Source organism: Streptopelia decaocto (assembly GCF_964273445.1).
Source record: "Streptopelia decaocto genome assembly, chromosome: 8".
NCBI classification, from domain to species: domain Eukaryota; kingdom Metazoa; phylum Chordata; class Aves; order Columbiformes; family Columbidae; genus Streptopelia; species Streptopelia decaocto.
Genome location: NC_138662.1, coordinates 6,364,171 through 6,387,716, shown reverse-complemented (window position 1 = coordinate 6,387,716; position 23,546 = coordinate 6,364,171). Strand labels below are relative to the sequence as shown.

The 23,546-nt window shown below is 62.0% G+C and overlaps 4 protein-coding genes across 11 annotated transcripts; all 4 read left to right on the top strand.

Annotated features, from left to right (window-relative positions):
* Positions 1-655: 655 nt before the first annotated feature.
* Positions 656-6,227, top strand: RASSF1 (Ras association domain family member 1). Of its 3 annotated transcripts, none has more exons than XM_082060324.1 (6): positions 656-1,194; positions 2,291-2,409; positions 4,687-4,791; positions 4,884-5,178; positions 5,598-5,713; positions 5,820-6,227. In XM_082060324.1, the coding sequence occupies exons 1-6, from the start codon at positions 939-941 to the stop codon at positions 5,964-5,966; spliced, it is 1,038 nt and encodes a 345-aa protein (XP_081916450.1). In that variant the 5' UTR covers positions 656-938; the 3' UTR covers positions 5,967-6,227. The 3 variants fall into 3 exon arrangements, with proteins under 3 accessions (XP_081916450.1, XP_081916449.1, XP_081916451.1); XM_082060323.1 differs by having other exon boundaries at positions 657-1,194; positions 2,291-2,412; XM_082060325.1 differs by lacking the exons at positions 656-1,194; positions 2,291-2,409 and adding an exon at positions 3,572-3,600.
* A 251-nt stretch (positions 6,228-6,478) lies between these two features.
* Positions 6,479-11,468, top strand: TUSC2 (tumor suppressor 2, mitochondrial calcium regulator). 4 transcript variants are annotated; one of them, XR_014184752.1, is made up of 5 exons: positions 6,479-6,728; positions 6,961-7,081; positions 8,711-8,894; positions 9,021-9,132; positions 9,726-11,468. XR_014184752.1 is itself a non-coding variant. In XM_082059889.1 (3 exons), exons 1-3 carry the CDS (start codon positions 6,577-6,579, stop codon positions 8,774-8,776), a joined length of 339 nt encoding a protein of 112 aa, XP_081916015.1. In that variant the 5' UTR covers positions 6,479-6,576; the 3' UTR covers positions 8,777-11,468. The 4 variants fall into 4 exon arrangements, 1 of the variants encoding a protein (XP_081916015.1); XR_014184753.1 differs by having other exon boundaries at positions 9,021-11,468; XR_014184754.1 differs by having other exon boundaries at positions 8,711-9,132.
* A 2,727-nt stretch (positions 11,469-14,195) lies between these two features.
* LOC309443270 (hyaluronidase-2-like) lies at positions 14,196-17,323 on the top strand. 3 transcript variants are annotated; one of them, XM_082060044.1, is made up of 4 exons: positions 14,196-14,269; positions 14,832-15,774; positions 16,391-16,480; positions 16,630-17,323. In XM_082060044.1, the coding sequence occupies exons 2-4, from the start codon at positions 14,848-14,850 to the stop codon at positions 17,026-17,028; spliced, it is 1,416 nt and encodes a 471-aa protein (XP_081916170.1). In that variant the 5' UTR covers positions 14,196-14,269; positions 14,832-14,847; the 3' UTR covers positions 17,029-17,323. The 3 variants fall into 3 exon arrangements, with proteins under 3 accessions (XP_081916170.1, XP_081916168.1, XP_081916169.1); XM_082060042.1 differs by lacking the exon at positions 14,196-14,269 and adding an exon at positions 14,304-14,467; XM_082060043.1 differs by lacking the exon at positions 14,196-14,269 and adding an exon at positions 14,305-14,477.
* A 149-nt stretch (positions 17,324-17,472) lies between these two features.
* On the top strand, positions 17,473-22,932 carry LOC309443394 (hyaluronidase-1-like). The gene is made up of 3 exons (XM_082060304.1): positions 17,473-19,207; positions 19,330-19,419; positions 19,509-22,932. The coding sequence occupies exons 1-3, from the start codon at positions 17,561-17,563 to the stop codon at positions 19,824-19,826; spliced, it is 2,055 nt and encodes a 684-aa protein (XP_081916430.1). The 5' UTR covers positions 17,473-17,560; the 3' UTR covers positions 19,827-22,932.
* The last annotated feature ends 614 nt before the right edge of the window (positions 22,933-23,546 follow it).

The following is a 23,546-nucleotide window of genomic DNA, read 5'->3' as shown; positions in this document are numbered from 1 at the left end:
CATGACCCAGGGGAGGGAAGGGCTGAGAAGGCCTCTGTGCTCTCTCTTATCTTTTGGCTGCTGTCAGGGTGGCGGGGGGAGGCAGAGGATGTGGTTAGCAAGAGCACTTCACTGTAGGAAACCAAATTCGTTTCTTGAGGGTTCGTGATCTGCTGTCTTGCAGGGACAAGTACCCCCACCTCCTCTCAGTTGATGTGACGTGAGCGCCAAGGACTTAGCCCCCTGCCCACCACCATCTATCTGCAGGGTTTACATCTCTGCTGAGCCCTGGGCTGCATCCCCACCTCTCCCTGGACAGCAGCTACTGCTGAAGGGCTGTATCCCTGGTCTAAGCACAGCTGGAAAAGGTTGATGGTGCATCTCCTCTTCTGATAGGGTGTCTGAGACCCCTTCACCCCCCAAAACAGGTTTTGTACCCGTGCTGCTGCTGCAGGAGCCACAACAGCAAGCAGGAAACCATTGCAATCCAGCTGCAGCTCCGGCCGAGCAGTCCTGAGGAGTTTACTCTGAGCCCAGGCTGCTCAGCTGGGGCTGCAGCCAGATCGAGCATAGAGGCTCTCCAAGGGGGCTTTGGCTGCTTGTCACCCGCTGCCAGAGGTTCCCCCAGGCCCCTTCCCCGCTGGGAAACTGAGGCACGGAGTGAGGCTTGCCCCGGTCCTGGGAGAGGTGGCGGAACAAGCAGGGCTGCTGGAGCGGGGCCCCTGCTTCCACAGCAGCGGCTCCGGGAGCCTCATCCCCGCCTCTAGCCTGCCCCGCCGGGCTTGCCGGGACCGGGGGCAGTGGTCGAGACCCCGGGGCGCTGCGCGGCTCGCCCCCGCTCCTGCCTCAGTTTCCCCCGCGGTGTCCGGACGGGGCGGCCCCTCCCGGTCCCCGCCCCGGCCCCATCCCCGGTGCCGGCCCCCGCCCCACCGCCGCGCAGCGCCCGCGGCCGCCGGGCCATGGAGCTCATCGAGCTGCGGGAGCTGCAGCCGGAGCCGCGGCTGGGCCGGGGCCGCCTGGAGCGGACCAACGCCTTGCGCATCAGCCCGGCCCGCCGGCTCGGCCCCGGCTCCGGGGCGCACCCCGACCCGCGGCTGACGGCGGCACCGGGCGCCGGGCACCGCTTCGAGCCGCGACGCCGCGGGCTCCACACCTGGTGCGACCTCTGCGGGGACTTCGTCTGGGGCGGCGGCAGGAAGAGCCTCCAGTGCCGCCGTGAGTACTGCGCCGCGCCCCGGGCCTCCCCACGCCGGGCACCCCCACCGGGCAACGGGCGTCTCGCCACCGGGCACTGTGCGACGAGGCACACAGTGTCCCGGCATTGGGAGCCGCCACCGGCCATCCCAGTACCGAACACCCCCACCAGACATCCTGCCACCGGGCACGGGCCTCCCGCCACCAAGCACCCACACCAGGCATCCTGCCACGAGGCATAGGATGTCCTGGCACCAACCACCCCCACTAGGCATGGGCATCCCCTTACTGGGCACCCCCAACAAGCACCGGACATCCCGGTAGTGGGCACCCCAACCGTGCATCAGCTGTCCTGGTACTAGGCACCCTTACAGAGCAGTGGGCATCCTGGTACTGGGCACCCGCATTGGGCACAGGCATCTTGTTACCAGCCACCATCATCAGGCATTCCAGTACCGGGCACACACACTGGGTACTGAGCATCCCAACACTGGGCTCCCTCTACTGTGTACTGGGCACACATGGTGCACTGGGCATCCCAGAGCCAGTCGTCTGCACTGGGCACAAGCATCCTGGCACCAGGTGCTCACAGCAGGCACTGAGCATCTCAGTACTGGGCACCCACACTGGGCATGGGCATCTCAGTACTAGTTATCCCACCAGGCACCCCGGTACTGGGCAGCCTCACTGGGCACTGCGCATCTCCATACCAGGCACCTCCACTGGGCACCCCGGTACTGGTCATTCCACCACCACTGCCCAGCCCAGGCAGGGAGCATGGGCACCGTGGTGCTGGCCAGCCACTTGGCATAGCACAGCGTGGGCAGGCAGCTGGCACCAGGCATGGTGGCATCCCAGGCACTCAGGTACCAGTACCAGTGGTGGTGCAGGCAAGGGTACTGGGCACCAGTGCTGGCACCACACACCAGCCCTTGCCTCAGCAGGCACCGGTATCCTCCCTGGCACAGCCACCAGTCCTGGCACCTGGAGCCAGGCCCCAGTGGTTATATGGCCCCAGTGGGAACCCAGCATGGAGCACTCTGAAATACCACCAGCCTGATTTGGGGTGCCAAGGGATGGGTGGCCCTGCTGACCCCCATCCTGTTCCCGTCCCCAGACTGTAGCTTCACCTGCCACTATCGGTGCCGGGCCCTGGTGCGACTGGACTGCAGCGGCCCCCCGGGCAGCGGCGAAGAGAACGATGGCACCGAGCAGGCGCTGGAGAAGGACACCAACGTGGTAGGGCCTGGCCTGTGTCTGCGAGGGAGAGAGGGGGTGGGGGTCGGCCAATGCGGGGTCTGCCTGGGTTGGGGGGTGGCCATGCTGCGCTGTGCCACACTGTGCTGTGTAAGGCCATGTCGTGTCACGGCTGGCTGTACCAAGCCATGCTGTGCCAAGCTATGCCATGCTGGGCTGTGCCAAGCCTTGCTGGGCTGGGCTGTGTCAGGATGTGCCATGACAGACTGCACTAAGCCATGCTGTGCTATGCTGGGCTGTGTTGAGCTGGGCTGGGTGATGCTCAGCTTTGCCATGCCGTGCCGTGCCGAGCGGTGCTAGGCTAGCCTGGGCTGCGTCTGCTGTGCCACGCCGGGCTGTGCCGTTCCGTGCCATACCAAGCCATACTGAGTCGGGCCGGGACACAGGCGGGTCTGGGCGGGCGGCGTCGGGCGCGGATGAAATCACCGCCGGAAGCGGGACCACGCCGCGCCGCCCCCGGCCCGCGTCAGCCCCACGGCCGGGGCGGGGCCGGGACGGGGACCGCGCTGAGCCGGGACCGCGACAGCACCGCGGTCGGCACCGGGCTGAGCCGAGCCGGGACAGGGCCGCGATAGGGACCGGGCTGAGCCGAGCCGAGCCGGGACAGGACCGCGATAGGGACCGGGCTGAGCTGAGCCGAGCCGGCACAGGACCGCGATAGGGACCGGGCGGAGCTGAGCCGGGACAAGGACCGGGACCGCGATAGTGACCGGGCGGAGCTGAGCCGGGACAAGGACTGGGACTGTGCTGAGCCGAGCCAAGATAGGGACCGACACCGGGCAAAGCCGAGCCGGGCCAAGGACCGGGTTGAGCCGAGCCGGGAGCGGGGCCGGGAGCGGGCTGAGCCGGGCCGGAAGCGGACTGAGCCGGGCCCCAGCCCGCGGGCCGGCCGGGCTGGCGCGGGGCCGGGTGTGCCCGTGTGCCCGCGGGGCCGCGGGGCGGGCGGGTCGGGCTGTGGCCGCCGCCGCCGCGTCCGTGCCCGTGGCCGGGGCGGGGGGCGGCGGGGCCGGCCGCTGCGGGGCGGCTCTGGCGCTGCGGCGGGGCGGCGCGGGGGGCACGGGGGGCAGCACGGCCAGCAGCGGCTACTGCAGCCAGGAGGACTCCGACTCCGAGCCCGAGCTCTTCTACACCGCCCGCACCTCCCTCGGCCGCCGCCCGCGGCGCCGCCAGGTCGGTTCCCCGGCCGCCAGCCGTGACCTCATGGGGGACGGGATGACGTCACCGCGGAGTGCACCCCCCCGGGGCAGGGTGCTGGGGGGCAGCGAGGGTGGGCTTGGTGTGGAGTCAGTTGTCATCCCGTCGTGGGCAAAGTATGAGGCGTGGGCAGTCCTGTCTTGGAGGTGGGGATGGCACTGCTGTGGGGCAAGTGCAAGTGTGGCCATCCTGTGGGGCAGGGTGGCCCTGTCCAGTTGGACATGGTGCTGTGGGGTGAACGAGGCACAGTGGGGTGAGCAGGGTTTGGCACCCGGCATAGCAGCCCAACGGCTTCCCGGGGCTGCAGCTGCTCCAGAGGGGGTGGACAGTGCTTTGGTGGTGCCGGGGTGAGCCCCCTTCGGGCAGCCTCACAGCTGTGGAACCCCAGCAGCATCTGGCAGAGCCTGCATGCCATGGGGTGGCTGTTGGGGCCGGGTGCTCCCCAGCCCCACAGCACTGTGGGAACACGCGCAGCTCCGCAGCACCATGCAAATACTCATTAGTGTGTGCTGGCAGCAGGGACACTGAGCCAGGACGCCTGGGTCCCCGCTGTGCAGGGCTGGCAGTTTGAAGTGGGGTTCTGGTGGCACGGGCAGGCTGCACCCCCAGCCTGGACCTGCCCTCCTACCCTGAATCCCAGGGCGTCCCCACGGGCACCCAGCCTGTCGCACCGCCCTGGTGCCGGGCTGGCAGCTGCCGGCACTCTGCCTCAGGGACTCCTCTCTGATCTGGGGTGCTGGGAGGGGACACCCAGCCCCCAGATGTCTTTGCAACAAGTTCACCTAACCCTGTGGTCCAGGGGATGGAGCTGAGGATGAGGGCTTCGGGGGTGGCTGGTGGCAGTGCTGGTGTCCCTGGAGCAGGGCTGGGGCTGTGATGAGCTCAGCTGTGCTTCCCCGGCATGGCCCCACTAAGCGCCAGCTGGGCTGATGCAACCCCGCGCAACCGCCCGCCTGTGCGTCAGCTGGTGTTTTGGGGAGGGCTGGGGACAGTGGGAAGCTGGGGCGGGCAGAGCAGCCCCCCCCAGCCACAGTGCTGCTCAGCCCAGCCGCTGTTGTGCAGGATGAGCCCAGCGAGTGGGAGAAGACAGAGCTGGACCAGGCGCAGGTGGAGCAGCGGATCAAGGAGTACAACAGCCAGATCAACAGCAACCTCTTCATGAGCCTGGTATGGGGCCAGCGTGGGGCTGGGGGGGTCACAGTGCCCTGCCCTGGTCCCACTCACCCACACTATTCCCCCCCCACCCTGGTGTCTCCCAGAACAAGGATGGCTCCTACACCGGCTTCATCAAGGTGCAGCTGAAGCTGGTGCGCCCCGTCTCAGTGCCGGCCACCAAGCGGGTCCCCTCCCTGCAGGCGGGGCGGTCGGGGCCGCGCACCCAGGGGGTGAAGCGCCGCACGTCCTTCTACCTGCCCAAGGGGACCATCAAGCACCTGCACATCTTCTCACACACCCGCGCCAGCGAGGTCATCGACGCCCTCCTCCGCAAGTTCACCGTCATCGACAACCCCCGCAAGTTCGCCCTCTTCGAGAGGTCCGAGAAGGATGAGCAAGGTAGTGCCCTGGGGTGGCCCTGTCCCCGTAGCAGTGGCTGTGTCCCTGTGGTGGCAGCTTCCCCTGGGCAGCGGTGACCCCATGGTGGTGATGTCCCGAGGGTGGTGGTGTCCCCCACAGTGGTAGTGTCCTCCCTTGCAGCGGTGTCCCCATAGTGGCAGCTTCCCCTGGGCAGCAGTACCCCCATGGGGACAGCATCCCTGTAGCTGTGATATCCCCCTTGGTGGCAGTGTCCCCTATGACTGTGAGCGTGTCCCCTGTGGCAGTGGTGTCCCCCATGGTGATGATATCCCCGTAGTGGCAGCATCCTCATGGTGGCAGCATCCCTCTAGCAGCAGTGTCCCCTGTGGCAGTGGTGTCCCCGCGGTGGCAGTGTCCCCGTGGGGATGTCCCCCTGTGACGGGTGGCTGCCGTTGCAGTGTACCTGCGGAAGTTGGCCGATGAGGAGCAGCCTTTGCGGCTGCGGCTGCTGGCCGGTCCCAGCGAGAAGGTGCTGAGCTTCGTCCTGAAGGAGAACGAGACTGGGGAGGTGAATGTAAGTACAGGGATGGGGAGGGGGCAGGCACCCACACCCGCCAGGGGCCGTGGCTGTGGTGGGGGGAACCACGTCCCTGTTGTGATGGTAGCCCGCATGCCCGCAGTGGGATGCCTTCACGCTGCCGGAGCTGCACAACTTCCTGCGCATCCTGCAGCGGGAGGAGGAGGAGCACGTGCGCCAGCTGCGGCACCGCTACGCCCGCTGCCGCCAGAAGATGCAGGAGGCGCTGGCCACGCTCACACCGGGGTGACCGCGGCACCCACGCCAGTGAGCAGCCAGCATGCCAGGACCCACACCCGCCGGCGGGTGGGGCGCCGAGGAGGGGGGGTGGAGAGGGGCAGCCCGGGACCCACTGGGCTGTTGCAGCCCCCATGGGGCTGGCCCAGGGAGTGAGTGGCCCCATGGGGAATTGAGTGTTCCCAGGGAGTGTGTGTCCGCAGGGGAGTGGATGTCTTCAGGGGAGCAAGTGTTGCTGGGGGGAAGCAGGGCGTTGAGCACTAATAAAGGCATTTGGGTGACAAGGTCTGGCTTGTGGTGTGTCCTTGGCCCGAGGAGCGGAACAGGATGGGGTGGGAAGGGCCACGAGGAGCCCCCCCGTGCCTTTGGGCCGTGGGTCCCAGGACATGGTATTAGGCGGCGACGGGGCTCGAACCCCAGTCTTGAGGTTCCCGCCAGGCGGGGAGCAGCATACGCCCCACGCCGGTCTCACGTGATGCAGGCACTTCCGCCCTCCGGGGTCACGTGGGGGGCCATCGCGAGCGCCGGAAGTGTCGCCGCGCCGCACGCAGGGAGGCGCTCGGTCGGGGCGGCTGCGGGCCGCTTCCCCCCCCGGCCCCGCTCCCGCCGCCCCCGCCGCTGCCATGGGCGCCAGCGGCTCCAAGTCGCGGGGGTTGTGGCCCTTCGCCTCCCCGGCGGCGGGCGGCGGCGGCGCCGAGGGCTCCGGCGGGCAGCAGGCCCTGGCCCGGGCGCGGGCCGCGCGCGCCGCCACCCCCTTCGTGTTCACACGGCGCGGGTGAGAGGGCGGGGGCGGGGGGTGGAGGCTCCGCCGCGGGGTCAGGCCGGAATGTCCGAGCACCGGCCCCGGCGGGGCGGGGGGACGGGCCCTGGCCTTCCGGGGGGCGGGGGAGCTGCCCCGGCAGCGGGTGGTCCTGCAGGCTCGGAGGGCCGGGGGTGCCCCGCCCTGCCCGGGGAGCGGCTGCCGTCGGCAGGCTCTGGCCTACCTGCCTCCCCTTTCCTCTCGGTAGCTCCATGTACTATGATGAGGATGGGGATCTCGCCCACGAGTTTTACGAGGAGACAATCGTTACCAAGAATGGGAGGAAGCGCGCCAAGCTGAAGAGGATCCACAAGAACCTGATCCCTCAGGTAGGGTGTGGGAAAGCGAGTGCCAAAGTGCCATGGTGACAGCTGAAGCCGTGGCTTTGTGGGAGCTCCTGCATGTGGGCCTTCTCCCTCAGGGCATCTCCTTGCCAGGAAGGCGAAGGTTTTCTGCTCTCTATCAACCTCTGCCTCAGGGCTGTGACCCGTCTCTGTCCTGGCTCATACCCATGTCACTGAGTGAGGCTGTGGCAGGAAAGAGAGAGCTAGTGACATTCTCCAGTTGCCCTTTCCAGAGAGAAGAGTTGTCCCAGCCCTTTAGAGCTGCTAGGCTGGGGAGGATTGCTCAGCTGGATGTGTGTTATGGGTTGCAGAGTGCTAAGCAGCCCTGCACAGCCATAGCGTCCCATCACTGACCACCTTCCCCAAGGTGTGGGGTGCTGTGCTTGCTCAGCCAGTGTCACATTGTTGCAGAGAGCCGGGCCCTGGCTTCAGGAGCAGCAGCCAATGCCCATCACCTGCTGACATGAGAACACATGTGCCCCCAGGCCACTCGATAGTGACACTAGTGTTGATAGCTGTGCATTTCACACCTCTGTGCAAAAGTCTTCTCTTAAAATGAGCATGTGGGGTGAAGTTGGGGAGGGGATGGGACACTAGTTGAGAGTCTTGGTGCAGGAGAAGGACAGCCTGCGTGTAGGGAAGTTTCTGGGGGCATAAATGAAGAAAAAGGAGGATCAAACCACGGTTGGAGAGAGACCCTGCAGGAGCCTTTCCTAAGTAAGCAGACAGGCAGGGCTCTAGTGAGCACCTGGGGTGAGTTGTTGATGTTCTCTGAGGGGTGAGCAGCCCCCGGCAGGGTGGGACCCCTCTGAGCGCTGTGCAGGCCTTTGTGGCGGGGAAGGATTCTGTGCTGCTCCCCAGGCTGGTGTTCTCACAGGGGCAGGTTTGAGCTGTGGGACTGTTTCCTGGCCCTCCTGGACGTGGGTTGAAACTCACTCTGTTGGAAGTCTCAGCTGAGCTGGAGAGAGCAGATATGAGCACTAAATAGCCCTTCACTAGCCCAGGTTTTTCTCTGGCTCTGTGAGCACAGGCCCAGCCGCAAGCCCCTGTTCCACCCCCAGCCCCCCACCTGCCAGCAGGTCCCCTTGGAGCTGCTGTAACAGGAGGAGGCTTGGACAGAGCATGGGAAAGCTGCCTGTAGCTGGCGTGGAGGGAGCATGCATTCAGCAGCCTCCCCTCTGGATAGAAAGCTGCTTTTCTTGTGTGCCAGCTGCCCTGGCTGCTTGCTCTTAGAGAGCTCTTTTCATTCTTTTAAATCCCGTGAATGAAAGGTGCCAGATGAAAAGCCCAGACGGCCAATATCTGCCAGTCACGCACCAGCTGCTGCACGGGCAGTGCCTGGCAGAGCAGCTCCCTCCTTTCTCGCGCTGCTGAGCTCCAGACCCGCCGTGTGTGGCAGCCAGGCATGCTTCCCTCTGCTCTCCAGGGACGAGTTCGAAGGACAAAGTGCTGTTGCTTTGCGTGCTGCTGTTCAGGCGTACCTGGTGACACAGTGGCTTTATGGACTCGCGTTCCTCACGGGGCGCAGTGTCCTTTGTCATCTGAGGGGACTTGCAGGGCTTGGGGTTGCTGTTTGGTGGTCTCCTCTGCTCATGTCTCTGACTCTTCTTTCAGGGCATCGTGAAACTAGAGCACCCTCGCATTCACGTGGATTTCCCGGTGATCATCTGTGAGGTGTGAGGCGCCAGACGTTGCTGCCTGCGGGTGGGAGGCCCCGCCCCACCAGCCCCAGTCGTATTCCCACCCAAGGAGGACTCTGGGCGCGCAGCGGGGACGGCGGCTCTCCCCTTGCCCGGAGGTGAGGCAGGACGGAGCGGACCAGGCTGGGCTTGGCTAGTGCTCCTCACAGGAGATGGGTGACCTTGTGCAGTGACTGCTTAAAAACATCCTCGCTTGAGTCAGAAGACTAAAATACTTATTGTAGCCTCTAGCTGATGTTTGATGGGTAACTGGAACTGCAAATGAGCTGCTGTGATTGAGCTGTTAAAGAGAGAGCGAGCCTGCACTTCTCACCAGAGGAAATCCCCGCTTCTCAGGTATGCGGCCCAAGGAGAGCCAGGGCATGGTACCACACTGCCCGGGGCCCCGACACCCCTGGGGCCCTGTGGTTTGATGGCCAGTGGTGCGGTGTGTTGCTTGACACGGGTGTTATGTGATGCTCCCTGGGGCAGGTCTGTTGATGGAGGATGAAGGCTGAGAAGGGCGGGTTTGAAGCACATTCAGCTGGCTGCTGCGCTCCCCTGGGAAAGGGGACGGGGATCAGATGCCGCTATCTTGGACCTCAGTCCCTTCCCCCTGTACGTTTCCCTGCTTATGGTGGCTCTGGGGAGTTTGGCTTCACTGCTGCCTGCAGCCGCTCTGCCTGCAGGAGATTTCTGTGGTCTGTGGCTGCTACTGGTGGCAGCGATGTCCCCAGCTCTGCAGTGGACTCACCTCCCCCATTAGCAAGCTGGTTCCTGCCGAGCACTGCCCCTAACCTGCTGCGGTGCTGGGCTGCTGGGCAAGGCACCTCACCCCCATCCTCACCCCCTGCTCTCGTCCTGAACTTACCTCCCGGTGGGTTGGGCCTTGACAGAGCCGAACAGGAAGGAAATCATCTCTTCCTTCCCTGTCCCCCAAAAACAATCAGTCGGTGTGCCTGCCCTGGCTTGGAAATCTCCCTGGCGATGTGAACTACAGTTCCTCCCGCGTCCCAGCTGGCAGCAGGAGGAAAAACGTGATGCACTTTAAAGGGAGGCTTTCTGCTCCGTCTCTGAAGGTCCTGCTCTTTTCTCCTCTTTCCTCCTGCTTGAGAAGGTTGAGGTTGCCGTGGCAGCACCAAAAAAACCTTTCACCCTTGCGCAAGGGCCCCGGGCTCTCGAGCCAGCTGCTGCAGGGTCGGGGAAAGGCCTGACCCGTGCTGCCCTGCCCTGGCGCTAGGAGCCACTGCCGCCCTGCTTGGCTGCCCTGGGGGGGGTGGGTGGCAGAGGACCGGCCATGGGGCAGCAGGCACAGCTTTATCCTGGGTCAGAGCCCGCTCCCTGCAGCAGCCGGCTCGGCTTTCCTCCTCTTTCGTCCCAGAACTTATTTACTTTCTAAGCACTTCAGACGTTCGCTACCTCGATTTTTAATTTAAGCCGCTGGTACTTGGCCGCCAGCCCTGTCGGCGTCTCTGTTGGATGTATCCATCCCCACGCCCACTGAGAGCTGCTCGGGCGTGGGGCCACATTCCCAGCTCCGGGGAGATAACAGCGGCGTGGCTGTTGCTGTCTTCCTGTCACCACCTCTTCCCTCCATATCCCCCCACCCGCTGTTCCCATTGACTGGAGCAAGCATGGAAGGCAAAGCATGGAGGGCGAAGTGGGTGTGCTGGCTGCTGCCAGGCAGGGAAGCAGAGCTCTGCTGGGGAGCTCATCTACACTGTGATGCTGGGCACTTCTTTTGACATCTTTTGTTCTCCTGCTTTCTTGAAAGAGTCTTTGTCTTAACCCAGTACCCCACTGAAGTGTTTCTTGTTCGCACCACCTGCTCTTGAGTTTCTCCCGGTCCGGATCTCACTGGGAAGGGCATCCCTAGGGCTCTGGAGAAGAGCAGGAGCTGCTGTCTCCAGCAAGAGGAGATAAAGCCGTGGCTGGGCTGTCTGAGGGTGCAGGCAGCTGCACAGAACCCACCTCGGGTACAGGGGAAGGCAGAGAAGGAGTGGGGATGGGGCCGGTGCTGTTTGCCTGCCCTGACAGGAGCCCCTTGCCTGGATACCGGCCAAAAATTGGCTGAGAAGGCAGGGCCTGAACCCCAGGTGGGGCAGAGACTGAGACGGGCTTAGTGAGGATGCTTTTGTCCTCCCTGGCAGGCTGCCCACCCTTCCCCCAGGGTGTCAAACATGCTTCCCCCAAAAAAAACACTCCTTCTCCCACCCCGCCGTGTCACCGGAGTGGCAGCAACCCTTCCCAGGCTGCCAACAAGCTGCGTCCTGCCCCACTTCTTCCCAGGCTGGTCCCCCGAGCTGCCAGCCCCCCCGGGCACCCTCCCCTCCGCCAGCCTCCAGCCCTCCTGTGGCAGTAGGGCCTTGGGAGCAGCTGGAGTGATCTTAAAAATGTGAAGGTCGCTGTAAATAGTATCTGTGTCCACTGTGGTGTTGGAGCAAGAAAAAAAAGGGAAGTTTTCCTTTCAGTTCTTTTCTTTTTTTTTTCTTTTTTACGATTTCTGTGCAACGTTGTGCTTTCCCATGTGTATGTGTAGCCGAACCATACTCACCAACACTAGGCTCCTTGCTCCTTTAGTGTGTGGGTAGGACCTGAGGGTTTGGGAAACATACACTATTTATGGTCCTTCCTCTGCTTCCCAGTGCATCTGTCCACCTTTGTTAAATTTCAATAAAATTATTTGTAGAGCCTGCAAGTCCAAGAGCTGTCTTGATGTTGGTGAGCCAAGGGGAGTTGGGCTTTGACATGCCAGTCTGCTTGCCACCTTTGAGCCCCTTGTTTTTTCAGGAGGGTGATGTTCGTGCATGTGTGGCTGAACTGGTGGTGAAGGAGCGAAGTTGGGGCTGCTTCCAGGTGCTCCAGTTTCCCACATGGTGCTGACAGGCACTGGTAGCTTTGTTGGGCCATGATGCTGCTCATAGTTGCCTTGACACCCTTTAAATATATAACTAAAGTGTGTTTCTGTAAATATATGTAATTTTCTTGTTCAGCTCAGGGCTGGACCTCAGGCACCTCTTCCTTCTGCATGTGGAGGGAGGTCTGCAGGGAGCCAGGAGGCAGCAAGGGTGTTGCAGGCAGCCCAGCTCCAGCCAGCCTCTTCCCATCTCTCTGCCCAAGCCCTGCATTGGGATGGATCTGCCTATCTGCTCCTTCGTCACCTGCCCTGCCAAATCAGTGCCTCATTAATCACCGGGGTCTGACGACTTTCTTGAACCTGGCGTGACCCCATGCTGGGATGCTGCCCATTCCCCGAGCAGTGCAGGCTGTCCATGGGGTGAGCATGATCTCACTTTGTGCCCTGCATCCTGCCCCCGGCAGCCCTGCAAATGTTTTCCCGTGGACACCACCACCTCTCATCATTTCCTCTGTGCAAGCTGGATTGGAAACAAGCCGCTGATGAAAGCTGTAATGAGAGTGAGCGATGTGGTGTGTCCTGCCAGCGCTTTGGTTTATGGGGGACAAGGCTCTAGGACTTTTGCTCATTGATCTATAGGAGCCCCAGCCCCTGAAAGGACAGATCATGGTGACCTCAAGGGGGACTGGTTGGCTGTGAAGGCGTTGATGACGTTAAACAAGGTGGTGGCTGTGGCTCGCCAGCCCCATGACCAGCTTCATGTCCACCGGAGCCACCCCAGTCTCCCTCCTGCTGCCTGTGAGGCCGGGCTGTGCCTGCATCCCCCCGTCTGGGGCAGAGGCAGGTGCCCACCTCCCCTCCTGGCCCCGCGGTTGCTCTGTCCCCAAGCTGAGCTCCTCTTGCACCTTGCCCAGACCTGTTCAGCACGAGTAAATATGACTAACGCCCTGTTATCCAGCACCTGTGAGGGATTCACAGCCACCCGGCTGCCCATGTGGCCGCCTCGACTGCTTGGCTTGCCCCAGCTGCTGTCCAGCTCTACTGCCCCGTGCCCCTCTCCACTCTTGTGCCCAGCTGAGAACAGCTTAACATCATCTCGTGCTCAGCGGGGCGAGACGAGAGAGAGGAGGCTGAATGCATCCAGCTGCCCCCTCCCAAAATGCAGGGTATTCCCAGCGGGAAGGGAGGAAGGAAACTGAGGCATGTGATGTCAAGTCCTCACGGGGGGACAGTGGTGAGAAGCTACGTTGTGCTGAGGACTTTCAGCCCTCCCAGCAGCAGAGCTGTGACCCCTCCAGCCACCCCACAAGCGGCAGGGCCAGTAACCTTTGGCGCGTGAGACTGCGGAGGATGGAAAATTTTAGGCATTTCTGCTGCTGGCGAAGGGAGCCTGTTTACTGCCCGGAGGGGAAGGGCAGCGCCCGCCAGCGCTGGGATTTCTTGGCTCCGTGTGATCTCTCCCGAGGGTTTTGGCAGGCAACGCCCGGCCGCTGCCCGACCTCCCCTGCCCTTCTCCTGGCCGGTGCCCGGTGTTGCCCACAGGCCAGGCCGAGCTGTGGGGTGCAGCCTGGATTCCGAGTGGCCAGCCCAGACACTGTGCCTGTCCCCGGTGGTACCATCACCCTCGTGGTGGGAGCTTCACCGTGAAATCTGGCACCTGACTGGGTCCCGCTAACTGGAGCCATCTGTGGGTGCCCACGGCCCTGGGCTTGGCACCGGGGCCTGGCACCAAACAATGCGGGGCTTGGTGCTCCCACCCACTCCCCGGAGAGCCGGCGGGCGGCTGGGGAGCGCTTCCGCAGATTCAGCCCAATTTCCTTCCCCCAGCCCGGCACACCCTCGCACTCCAGCACTTCCTCCACAGGGACACCTTGATGGCCCCTGGCCCACCAGGGCCAGCCCTGGCCAGAGCAGGCAGGGGACAGGCAGGACATGGGGACGGCCAGTTCTGCTGCTCGTCTGGGGGGACTCGCCAGAGCCTCGGCGGCGCCCTGGGAAGGAAGCTCCCCTGGTTCTGCTGCGCCTGCAGCCCCTCTTGTTCCCCCTGGGCAGGAAACCCAGGAGGCCATGGCTGAGTCAGCAGCACCGACTGCCCTGGCCCCGCACAGGACATCCTGCCCAGCGCAGCACGGCCATGGGAGAGCACCGCCCTGGGGATACCAGCCTACCAGGGGTGTCACCATCCTAGGGGACATCACCACTGTCCTGGGGACAGCACCGTTCTTGGGTCACCACCATCCTGGGGACACAACTGTTCTTGGGTCACCAGTCTTTTGACGTTACCACCACTCTGGGGACACTATCCTGGGGATACCACCATTTTGGGGTAACTATGATCATGGGATCACCACCATCCTGGGCTCATGGCTCTTCTTGGGTCACCACTGTTCTTGGGCCACCACTGCTCTGAGGTCACCGCCACTCTGGGGGCACCGTCCCGGGGTCACCACCGTTTGGGGGACCCTCCCGCCCAGCCAAGCGCCGCAGCCCCTTGCGCCCCGCGGCGCCCCCTGCCGGCGCCCCTGTGGCTCCGCCCCGCCCCCTTCCGCCGCGTAGGGGCGTGGCCTCCCGGGCCGTACCAAGCACGGCGGGCTGGGGGGTGACGCGCATTGCCCGGTGCCGCGGCCCCGCGGAGGTGTATGTGTGGCAGGGGCTCCAGCGCCGGTCCGCTCCCCCGAAGTCCCGCGATGGCCCGCGCCGCCACTCCGGCTGGCCGCGGCCGGGCGGGGCCTGGCGGGGCGGGGAGCGGCGCCCCCGCGGGTGGTGTGCGCCGGGAGCTTTAAAGCGGGTGGCGGGGGGAGGTGGTGCCGGTGGGAGCTTGCGGCGGGGCATGGCGTGAGTTTCGGTGAGAGCCCGGCGCGGAGTGGGACGGGCGGGGAGCGGGGCCGCTGGGGGCCGCGCCCCGGCGCTTTGTGTGCCGGTGTCGAACAAAGGCGGCGCCGCGCCGGCACCCGCGGGGGCGCCGGGAAGCGGGAGGGAGCGGCGGAGGGGGGGGTCTGAGAGCGGGGGGAACTGGGGTCAGGAGCGGAGCCGGGAGGAGCCATTTGGGACCGGGATTCTCAGGAGCCAGCCCCTGAAAGCGCCGGCAGCGCTTCCCGGCACCCCGCTGTCCCGGGCAGGGGCTGCTTTGGGGCGTGTGGGCAGAGCCATCCCCTGCCTGTACCCTGCTACTGACCCCCCTTTTCCCCGCTGCTCCCAGGCCCCCGTTGGGCAGGATGCGTGGGGGCTGCACGGCGGCCGTGGCCGTGCCCTGGCTTGCCCTGCTGGCTCTGGCCCGGCAGCCCCCTGAGAAGCCATCAGCCGCCCCCCTGTTCACCCGCCGACCCTTCCTGGTGGCCTGGAACATGCCCACCCAGGACTGTAAGCCCCGCTTCCAAGTGTCCTTCGACTTCAGCCTCTTCGACCTGGATGCCTCCCCCAATGAGGGCTTCGTGGGCCAGAACCTCACCATCTTCTACAAGGAGCGCCTGGGGCTCTACCCCTATTACAACCACCAGGGTGTGGCCATCAACGGTGGTGTCCCCCAAAACAGCAGCCTGTCCGAGCACCTCGCCCGCCTCCGGGATGGCATCAACAAGTACATCCGCTCGCCTGCCAAGGAGGGGCTGGCCGTCATTGACTGGGAGGAGTGGCGGCCCATCTGGGCTCGTAACTGGAAACCCAAGGACATCTACCGGGAGGTGTCTCAGCAGCTGGTGTACCAGCGGCAGCCCACCTGGTCCCGTGAGGAGTTGAACAAGCAGGCCGTGTTTGAGTTCGAGTCGGCTGCCCGGCAGTTCATGGTGAGCACCCTGCGCATGGCCAAGAGCTTCCGACCCAAGCAGCTCTGGGGGTTCTACCTCTTTCCCGACTGCTACAACCATGACTACAGCAAGAACAAGGAGAGCTACACCGGGCAGTGCCCAGATGTGGAGAAGACACGCAATGACCAGCTGGCATGGCTCTGGAGGGAGAGCATGGCCCTCTACCCATCCATCTACCTCGACTTTCTCCTGGCTTCCACCCCCAACAGCCGCAAGTTTGTGCGGGCACGGGTGATGGAGGCCATGCGCATCTCGCAGCAGCACCACGACGGCTACTCCCTGCCTGTCTTTGTCTACACCCGGCCCACCTACAGCCGCAAGCTGGAAGTGCTCAGCCAGGTAGGGCTGTGCCACTGGGAGGTGGTCATCCCAGGCACCTGGGCTCTGGAGTGGGCTGAGCTGGCCCCTCTGCCCCTGTCCCATCTTTGGCCACAGAGGGAGATGGCTCTGGAAGCCAGTGGCTGCTCTCATGGTGTCACCAGCACACCATGGTTTGGCTGTCCACACGTGGGTTGAGGAACAGCATCCTTTGGTGTGGGGCTGGCCCTTTGTCCCACCATCCAAAGAGAGCCATGATCTGGGGCCACCCAGCTCAGCCCCTCTGTGGGTGGATAACTGGGTGCCACAAACCACCCCTGCCATACGGGCAAGGTGTCTGGCAGCAGGACTGGCACCAATGGTCACCATCACCAGGGAAGTGCCTGAGAGGTGGCACAGGACTCCTGGGTCCCAGCAGCTCACAGCCCCTGTGGTGTGCTGGCTTGGCCCCAGAGGAGAAATGGGGGGACGGGAGCCTTGTCACCACAGAGCTGGTACAGTCCTCTCTGCTCGTGGCCTGGAGCAGGGATGGGTCTTGCTCCTCTGACTTTGCGGTGGGCTCTTTGGGGTGCACCATGTTGGCAGGATATGGGTGTGTGTGGGATCTGGGGGCACTAACCAGACTCTGTCCACACAGGCAGACCTGATCTCCACCATTGGAGAGAGCGCAGCACTGGGTGCAGCTGGGGCCATCTTCTGGGGTGACTCAGATGACACTAAAGACCAGGTAGGTTGGGGTCAGCATGCACCTGAGTAGGTAGATGATGAGTGGAGGTTCACCTGCCCCCAGTGTCTCAAGACTGGGATGCCTTCTCCAAGGGGATGCTTTTCTCTCTGGGGCAGCCCAGCACAACCCTGATGTTCCACTTCTCCCAGGACTCGTGCCAGATGATCAAGAACTATCTGGAGGGGGACCTGGGCCGTTACATCGTGAACGTCACGACAGCGGCGCAGCTCTGCAGCACAGCGCTGTGCCAGGGCCGGGGCCGCTGCCTGCGCCAGGACAGCACAGCCGATGTCTTCCTCCACCTCAACTCTACCAGCTTCCAGCTGCGGCACCGGGATGCAGACCACCCCCAGCACCCCCTCTTCTGGGCAGAAGGCCAGCTATCCTCTGCTGACATCCTGTTCCTACGGACCCACTTCCACTGCCACTGCTACCAGGGCTGGCAGGGCAGCGGCTGCCAGGTGCCTGCCAGCCCCCGCAGCCATGCCCCTGACGCCCTGGCGCCACTGGGACTTGGGGTGCTGTTGCTGCTTGTAAGCTGGTGCTAATCCTGCTGGACTGAGCTGATGCCCCCCACATCCCTTTTCTGTGGCAGTGTAGGGGACTTAAAGATATCCCTACCCTGCCTGTGTGGCAGCTTGTTATGGGGGGCTGCTCCTCACTGTGTGGTTGCCCCACTTCTGCCCTCCCTGCTGTGGGGCAGGCACCCCCCGTGGAGATGGAGGGCAAGGTAGGTGGGTGAGTAGGGGGCCATCTTCTGTTATAAGGAGAGGGATAGGGGTGAGGGGGGGGCATGGGGGCAGGGAGCAGGTGCTGTGTGGTGCTGACCCCTGTGCACTGCCCCACACCGAAGTGCTTTACCTCGAATAAAGCTGGGCAGAGTGTGAGTGGGGTGCAGGGTGATTTGGGGGGGGGGGGGGTGGGAGTGGTGAAACAGGTCACCTAAGTGTTGCCTCTCCCTGCTCCTAGGCATGGCCTCTGTGGGGTGGGGGCCCCGGGGGTGGGTGTGCAGCTGTGGGAAGGCGCTGCAGGGTTAGAGCTCCCGGTGGTGCCGGCGCGGCGCCGGGCGGGAGCCGCGGGATGCAGCCGGGCCGGGCCACCCACGTGGAGGCGCCGCGGGACCGCCCCCGGCCGCCTCTTGGCCACGCCCCCTGCAGGCACCACCCGCGCAAAGCTCCGCCTCTAGGCTGCAAGTGGACCGTACCCTCGTTTGGCCCCGCCCCCGCCTTTGGCTCCGCCCCGCGGTCCGTGCGCGCGCCGGGATCCGGAGCCCCCGGGACGGGGCCGGGCGCGCGGCGCCACCGTTGGGCGCGCGGGGCCGGGCGGGCACGGCCCCGCGGGACAGGCACCCCTGGGCAGCGCGTGTCCGCGCCGCTGCCGCCCCGGCTCCCGGGCGGTGTCCCGCTGGGCCCTGCCTGGCGCTGTGAGCTGCCTGCCGCAGTGCCCTCCCTCCTGCCGGCCCGTGGCGGACACCCTGAGCGCCACAGCGGCGCCCGCCCAGCGCAGCCCGTGTCCGTCACCGTGGCCTTGCCCCCCCCACCCCGCCCGTGTGCGTCTGTCTTTCCAGCCCAGCTCGTGGCCGCCCCGGCAGCGGCTGTTGACTGCGCGTTCCTCCTCAGCCGGGCCCGCCGCAGCCCGGCATTAACTGGGCCTGGGCTCTGGCTGCTGCTGACTTTGGGGACTTCCCATGAGGAGGTGGGAGAGGTGACCGGCACTGCCTGGGGACGGGGCTGTGGATTAACACCGGCCCGTGCTTGGGCTGGGCTAAGAACATCGAGGTCTGCTCAGCTCTCAGCTCTCCTGAGGCAGCTCCAGGCCCATCCTGCGCCCGCTGGCACTATGGCATCGGGGTGGTTCTGCTGCGTCCTCCTGCTGCTCCTGCCCGCCCCAGCCCACGCTGGGGGGCCTGGCCCCGTCCTCATCAACCGCCCATTCGTCACCATCTGGAACATCCCCACTGAGAACTGCGCTGAGAAGTACAACGTCACCCTCAACCTAGAGGTCTTTGACGTGTTGGCCAACGACCAGCAGTTCTTCATTGGGCAGGACATCGCCCTCTTCTACAGCAAGGAGCTGGGGCTTCTCCCCTACTACACATCTGAAGGGATGCCAGTGAACGGAGGGCTCCCCCAAAATGCCAGCTTGGAGGCCCACCTCCGCCAGGCCACCTGGGACATCAAGGTCACGCTGCCCAGCCCTGCCTACAGTGGACTTGCTGTCATCGACTGGGAGAAGTGGCGCCCGCTGTGGATCCGCAACTGGGATTCTATGGACATCTACCGGCAGAAGTCAGAGGAGCTGGTGTGGCAGCAGCACCCACAGTGGTCCCCTGAGCTGGTGAACAAGACAGCCAAGCAGCAGTTTGAGCATAGTGCCCGTGCCTTCATGGAGCACACCCTGCAGCTGGGCAAGACCCTTCGTCCTGATGGCTACTGGGGTTTCTATGGCTTCCCTGACTGCTACAACGACAACTTTGACAGCCTGCCCTACACCGGGACGTGCCCGATGGTGGAGCAGCAAAGGAACGCAGAGCTGCGGTGGCTCTGGGAGAGCAGCCGAGCGCTCTACCCCAGCATCTACCTGCCCGCCCGCCTCAACGGCACCAACAAGGTGCTCGCCTACGTCCGGCACCGCGTGGCTGAGGCTTTTGCTGTCTTCAATGGCAGCATCCCTGTCCTGCCCTACTCCCAGATCGCCTTCAACTGCACCGTCAACTTCCTCTCCCAGGTGATGGGGACATGAGGATGGTGGGCACCTCTCGGGCTGATGGATTGTTCTGAGGGAGTCTTTAGTTCTGCCGGGGCAGCATGGGAACTTTGAGCAGTGTTGACTTCTCCCCTTGTGTGCAGGAGGACCTGATGAACACCATTGGGGAGAGTGCAGCTCAGGGCACCGCTGGCATCGTCCTCTGGGGCAGCCACATCTACAGCAGCTCCAAGGTGAGTGTGGTGGGTGGCACCGCGCCACTGCCCCTGGGGACCCCCCATTCTCTGCCCACGCAGGGCTGTGACACCATGTGCCATTGCAGGAGATGTGCCTGAGGCTGAAGGACTACGTGGAGGGACCCCTGGGCCACTACATTGTCAACGTGACGGCCAGCGCCGAGCTGTGCAGCCAGAGCCTGTGTTCTGGCCAGGGCCGCTGCGTGCGCCGGGAAAGCAAGCTGGGCTTCCTCCACCTCGACCCCTTCCGCTTTGCCATCGACCTGCAAGCCGGCAAGCCTTGGCTGGTGGCACAGAGCCTGGAGGCCATCGATGACACCATCCAGCTGGCCAAGGAGTTCAGCTGCCAGTGCTATAACAAGTGGCAGGGACCTCGCTGTGACACCCAGGGCTTCACCGAGTGATCCCCTGCCCCGTCCCACTCAGGGGTGAGGGCAGAGTTAACTTTTGAATGCTCTGTGCGGTAACCGTGAGTAACAACAATTACTAGACCAGTTCAATTCGATCACGAATTTACTAAAAACACAGTAGAATTACAGCGAAGAGTGGCTTGGCAAAAGTTTGTAACTATATCATAAAACTTAACAAGACTTCAACAACAAAACTCACAACAATATTACCCTTATGTGTCCAGAATAAAATTAGAGAGAGAAAAAGAGAGATAAAGGTAACAGAAGTGAGTTTCACCGCTCTGAAGGTCAGTCGATCCAGTGATGGTCTCTGTTGTTCTCTTGGCTGTGGTTGCAATGAAATGTCATTAATGCCACACAGACACACCTGGTGTCCTGAGGGAGTTTTTATACTTTATGCCATTTGCATGCAAGGTAGGATAGGGCAGCTCATTTCCTCCCTCTGCTCGTTATTCATGCTAATTAAGGAGATTGTTCCAGAAATAGGTCGGTGGTCTTCAAAACAGGTTGGTGATCTCAAAAGTGCCTAGAAGTGGGTCGTGTTGTTGTCTAGGGGTAGTTGGTGATTTGTTACTTCCCCTGGCTGGCCAGTGATGGCTGAATGACCCTGCCTTGGTTCCAGCCCAGTGAATCAGGAATGGGGACTGAGGCCATAGTAAGCCTCAAGGAAGAAACACTGGTCATGTTTTTATCTCAAAAATGTATGCCTTTGTTTTGAAAGACCTTAAGGAACACAGCACTTAATCTGTTCCTGTCAGAAACTGCAAAACCCAGCTGCTTAAGGCATAACATACACCATTAACAAGGCCTTTCTTTTGGAAAGAATAGGGAGGCCTCCAGGCCATCGCTCCTCCCCCCACCATGCTGGGGACATCAGGGCTGGCAGGGTGACACTAACCAGCACCCTCACCAAGGGGTTGGGAACCCAGCCACAGGGGTGCTAATAAAACCAGTAGGCACCTGCATCTCCTGTTCTGCTGTGGCATGTTTTGGGGTGGGAGATGCTCATTGCAGGGAGGATGGACTAGATGACCTTTAAAGGCCCCTTCCAACCCAAATTATTCTATGATTCTATTTTAAAGTGATCAGGAGAAGGCATGACATGAAACACTGCTTCCCTGGTCCAGCTTAGATGAAAATGTCAGCATCTTCATAGAATCATTTTTGTTGGAAAGGACCTTTAAGATTGAGTCCAACCATTAACCTAACTCTGCCAAGTCCACAAGAAGAAGATTCAATTAAAAGTCTCAGCTTCAAAGGCTTTTTAAAAATACTGTTGTAGAAGTCCTTGCAAGACTTCTGCCCAACATGTGAAGTTTCAGATAGCAAAGTTGGGGGAGTTACTGGTCAGATACCACCTTGGCTGCCAGGTACTCACAGTGTTTGAGTAGTTCATATAGCAGATCTGACAAAGCACATCCTGGCCTGATGACCTTGTGCATTTCTTTGCTGCACCCCAGCAGCAGACAGGGTTCTTGCTCCAGACAGGGTTCATGCACCCACTTTGGAGCCCAGGGGCTTGGAAAAGTGATGGGAGGAGCAATCTGCGTGTCCTCTGCAAGAGAGCTGGTTGCAGACCCAGATGTCTGTGACACCTGGCTAAGTGCCATGATGTACCCAGAGTTGTGTCAGTGTTTTTAAAAGGAACAGTTTCATTGGGTACATTTTGGTCAGATATGTGTTCCCACTTTGTATGGCTTCTAGAGGAGTTTATGCAAACATGGAAAGCTCTCAAAGCACGTGCAAGATCTCTGATTTCTAAGAAGCTCAGCTTGAATGTTGGGCAAAATGACCGAAGTGCTTGTGGAGCTGTTGCTTCTACTTTGATGAGTGAAAGATAAACTCGGTCTGGGCTTGTGCTGTGCAAAGAGGACAGGACAGCTGGAAAAGGTTTATGTCCAAAAAAATTTATTACTAACTCTACTAGGCTCTGTTTCTTACCTACTCTATTAAGCTCTATCTATTAACAACACTACTAATTAGATACTATTGACATCCTGGAACTCTCTGCCCTCTCCAGGATGTGCTGCGCTGGGTTCACTGTGCAGGACCGGGGCATCTGCAGGTGCAGGTGGGGCAGTGGGGTGGCCTTGGCCCCAGCAGAGCTGAGGCTGCTGCCAGCGTGGCCCCTGCAAACGGTGGAGGAGCCCGAGCAGCAGCCTGGAGGCCACCCGGGGTTCGGGTGCCGGGCGGTGGCAGAAAGCAGAGGGCCAGCGGGGGGACCCTCTCCCTGCCGGCTGCTCCGAGGGGCCACAGGAGCGCGGGAGCAGCCGCCGCTGGAGCTGGACGGGCGCTGCCGGGGCCAGGAGCTGCTTCAGCCCATCGCTTGGTGGGTGGGGACGCCCGCGGGTCCCCCGCAGTCTGAGCGCCGGGGCTGCTGGAGGGGCGTCCTTCATCCATCGCCGGCACGTGCTGGGCTCTGCGTTTGAGGGCCACTCTCCTCTGGCACCTTTCCAGCAGCTGGGGATGTTCTCGGTTAAAGTTGGGGTTGTAGTAGTAGAGGATCTAAAAAAGCAAAGGAGAAGAGTGAGTTTCTGCCATCTCAAGACTGGAAAACCCCACGCCACGAGAGCTAAGTCTTTTAATTGCAAAATACAAACAGGGATACTGAAAAGGACTCTGAAAGATGTTTGAAGCCTGAAGCTCAGGATAAAATGTTATGTGATGGTTCTACTCAGTCATCGCCTCCCCTGGGCTTTTGCTGTCTGGGAGCAGAGCAGTGTAGGATTTTTCAAAAGTGTAAGAACTATTATCAAAAGCGAAATACTGCTATTTTTCAGCAACTTCATTGTGGAATGAGTAGGCAGGTAATACTGTGGTCTTTAGATGTATCTTCTCAGCATTCAGCAGGTGTCACAGGAAGTTTTCAGATTGGGTACAGCAAGACATGTAGCAAAGATACATTAAAAGAAATCAGGCTATGCTGAGTCTGTCTTTCCATTTAATGGTTCAGACTCAGTGGATATAACCGAACTGTATTTTATCTCTGTTTCTGCTAGCCAGAAAGACTAACTCAAACCTTCCTGAAAATGCCCTGAGAAGGAAATAAAAAACAGACCACTTGCTACCATCCCCATCTCCTGTATCACAAGGCCTTATGTGATGTGCAGGTCCATCTCTCCCCCAGGGCTGTTGTGACCGTGAGCTGATGTGCGGAGCAGCTGCGGTACCTGGCTGTGAGCGGCAGCTGCTGCTTCTTCTGCCAGGAATTCGGGAAGGGAGGCAGATCTTTCGAAATCCTGTTGTATTTTGGTGAATCCATAGAGGTTCAGCTGCCGAATGAAACTCTTGATGTTCTGCGTGGCAAAAACCCGCAGAGATCCTCCGTTGCCCAGCACCTCTTCTTGGAAGAGCTTTTCATTGATGGCAATGCATCTTCCATGGTCACTCCACCAAATGGACTGGAACCGGCTGCTTTCCACCATTTTCCAAAGCTTCTCTGGAAAGTGAAGGGATGACAATTCATCGGCTTCACCCGCCCACTTGCTGGAAACAGGGGGCACTTGTTTGGTCTCGTGTCCATCGCTGGTGGGTTGGACATCCTGCTCCCCCTGTCTCGCCAGCCCAGCAGCGTCACAGGCTGCTCCTTCCCCCTGTCCTGGAGGGCCAGGAGAAGTCATCTCTGCCGACAGCACCGGCCCATCCAGAGCAGAACAGGATGGTGTTTCTCCGGCAGACGGCTCCCATTCCATTTCTCTTGTTCCACCTGGACCG

What these genes read in the sequence shown, in the direction of transcription:
- TUSC2 (XM_082059889.1), top strand. Translation starts at nt 6,577, where the DNA reads ATGGGCGCCAGCGGCTCCAAGTCGCGGGGGTTGTGGCCCTTCGCCTCC. An exon ending in TTCGTGTTCACACGGCGCGG is followed by an intron (nt 6,729 to 6,960) that starts GTGAGAGGGCGG and finishes TCCTCTCGGTAG; the next exon opens with CTCCATGTACTATGATGAGG. An exon ending in ACAAGAACCTGATCCCTCAG is followed by an intron (nt 7,082 to 8,710) that starts GTAGGGTGTGGG and finishes CTCTTCTTTCAG; the next exon opens with GGCATCGTGAAACTAGAGCA.
- RASSF1 (XM_082060323.1), top strand. Translation starts at nt 939, where the DNA reads ATGGAGCTCATCGAGCTGCGGGAGCTGCAGCCGGAGCCGCGGCTGGGC. An exon ending in GAAGAGCCTCCAGTGCCGCC is followed by an intron (nt 1,195 to 2,290) that starts GTGAGTACTGCG and finishes TCCCGTCCCCAG; the next exon opens with ACTGTAGCTTCACCTGCCAC. An exon ending in GTCCGAGAAGGATGAGCAAG is followed by an intron (nt 5,179 to 5,597) that starts GTAGTGCCCTGG and finishes CTGCCGTTGCAG; the next exon opens with TGTACCTGCGGAAGTTGGCC.
- LOC309443270 (XM_082060042.1), top strand. An exon ending in AGCTGGAAGTGCTCAGCCAG is followed by an intron (nt 15,775 to 16,390) that starts GTAGGGCTGTGC and finishes CTGTCCACACAG; the next exon opens with GCAGACCTGATCTCCACCAT. An exon ending in CAGATGACACTAAAGACCAG is followed by an intron (nt 16,481 to 16,629) that starts GTAGGTTGGGGT and finishes CACTTCTCCCAG; the next exon opens with GACTCGTGCCAGATGATCAA.
- LOC309443394 (XM_082060304.1), top strand. Translation starts at nt 17,561, where the DNA reads ATGCAGCCGGGCCGGGCCACCCACGTGGAGGCGCCGCGGGACCGCCCC. An exon ending in CCGTCAACTTCCTCTCCCAG is followed by an intron (nt 19,208 to 19,329) that starts GTGATGGGGACA and finishes CCTTGTGTGCAG; the next exon opens with GAGGACCTGATGAACACCAT. An exon ending in ACATCTACAGCAGCTCCAAG is followed by an intron (nt 19,420 to 19,508) that starts GTGAGTGTGGTG and finishes GTGCCATTGCAG; the next exon opens with GAGATGTGCCTGAGGCTGAA.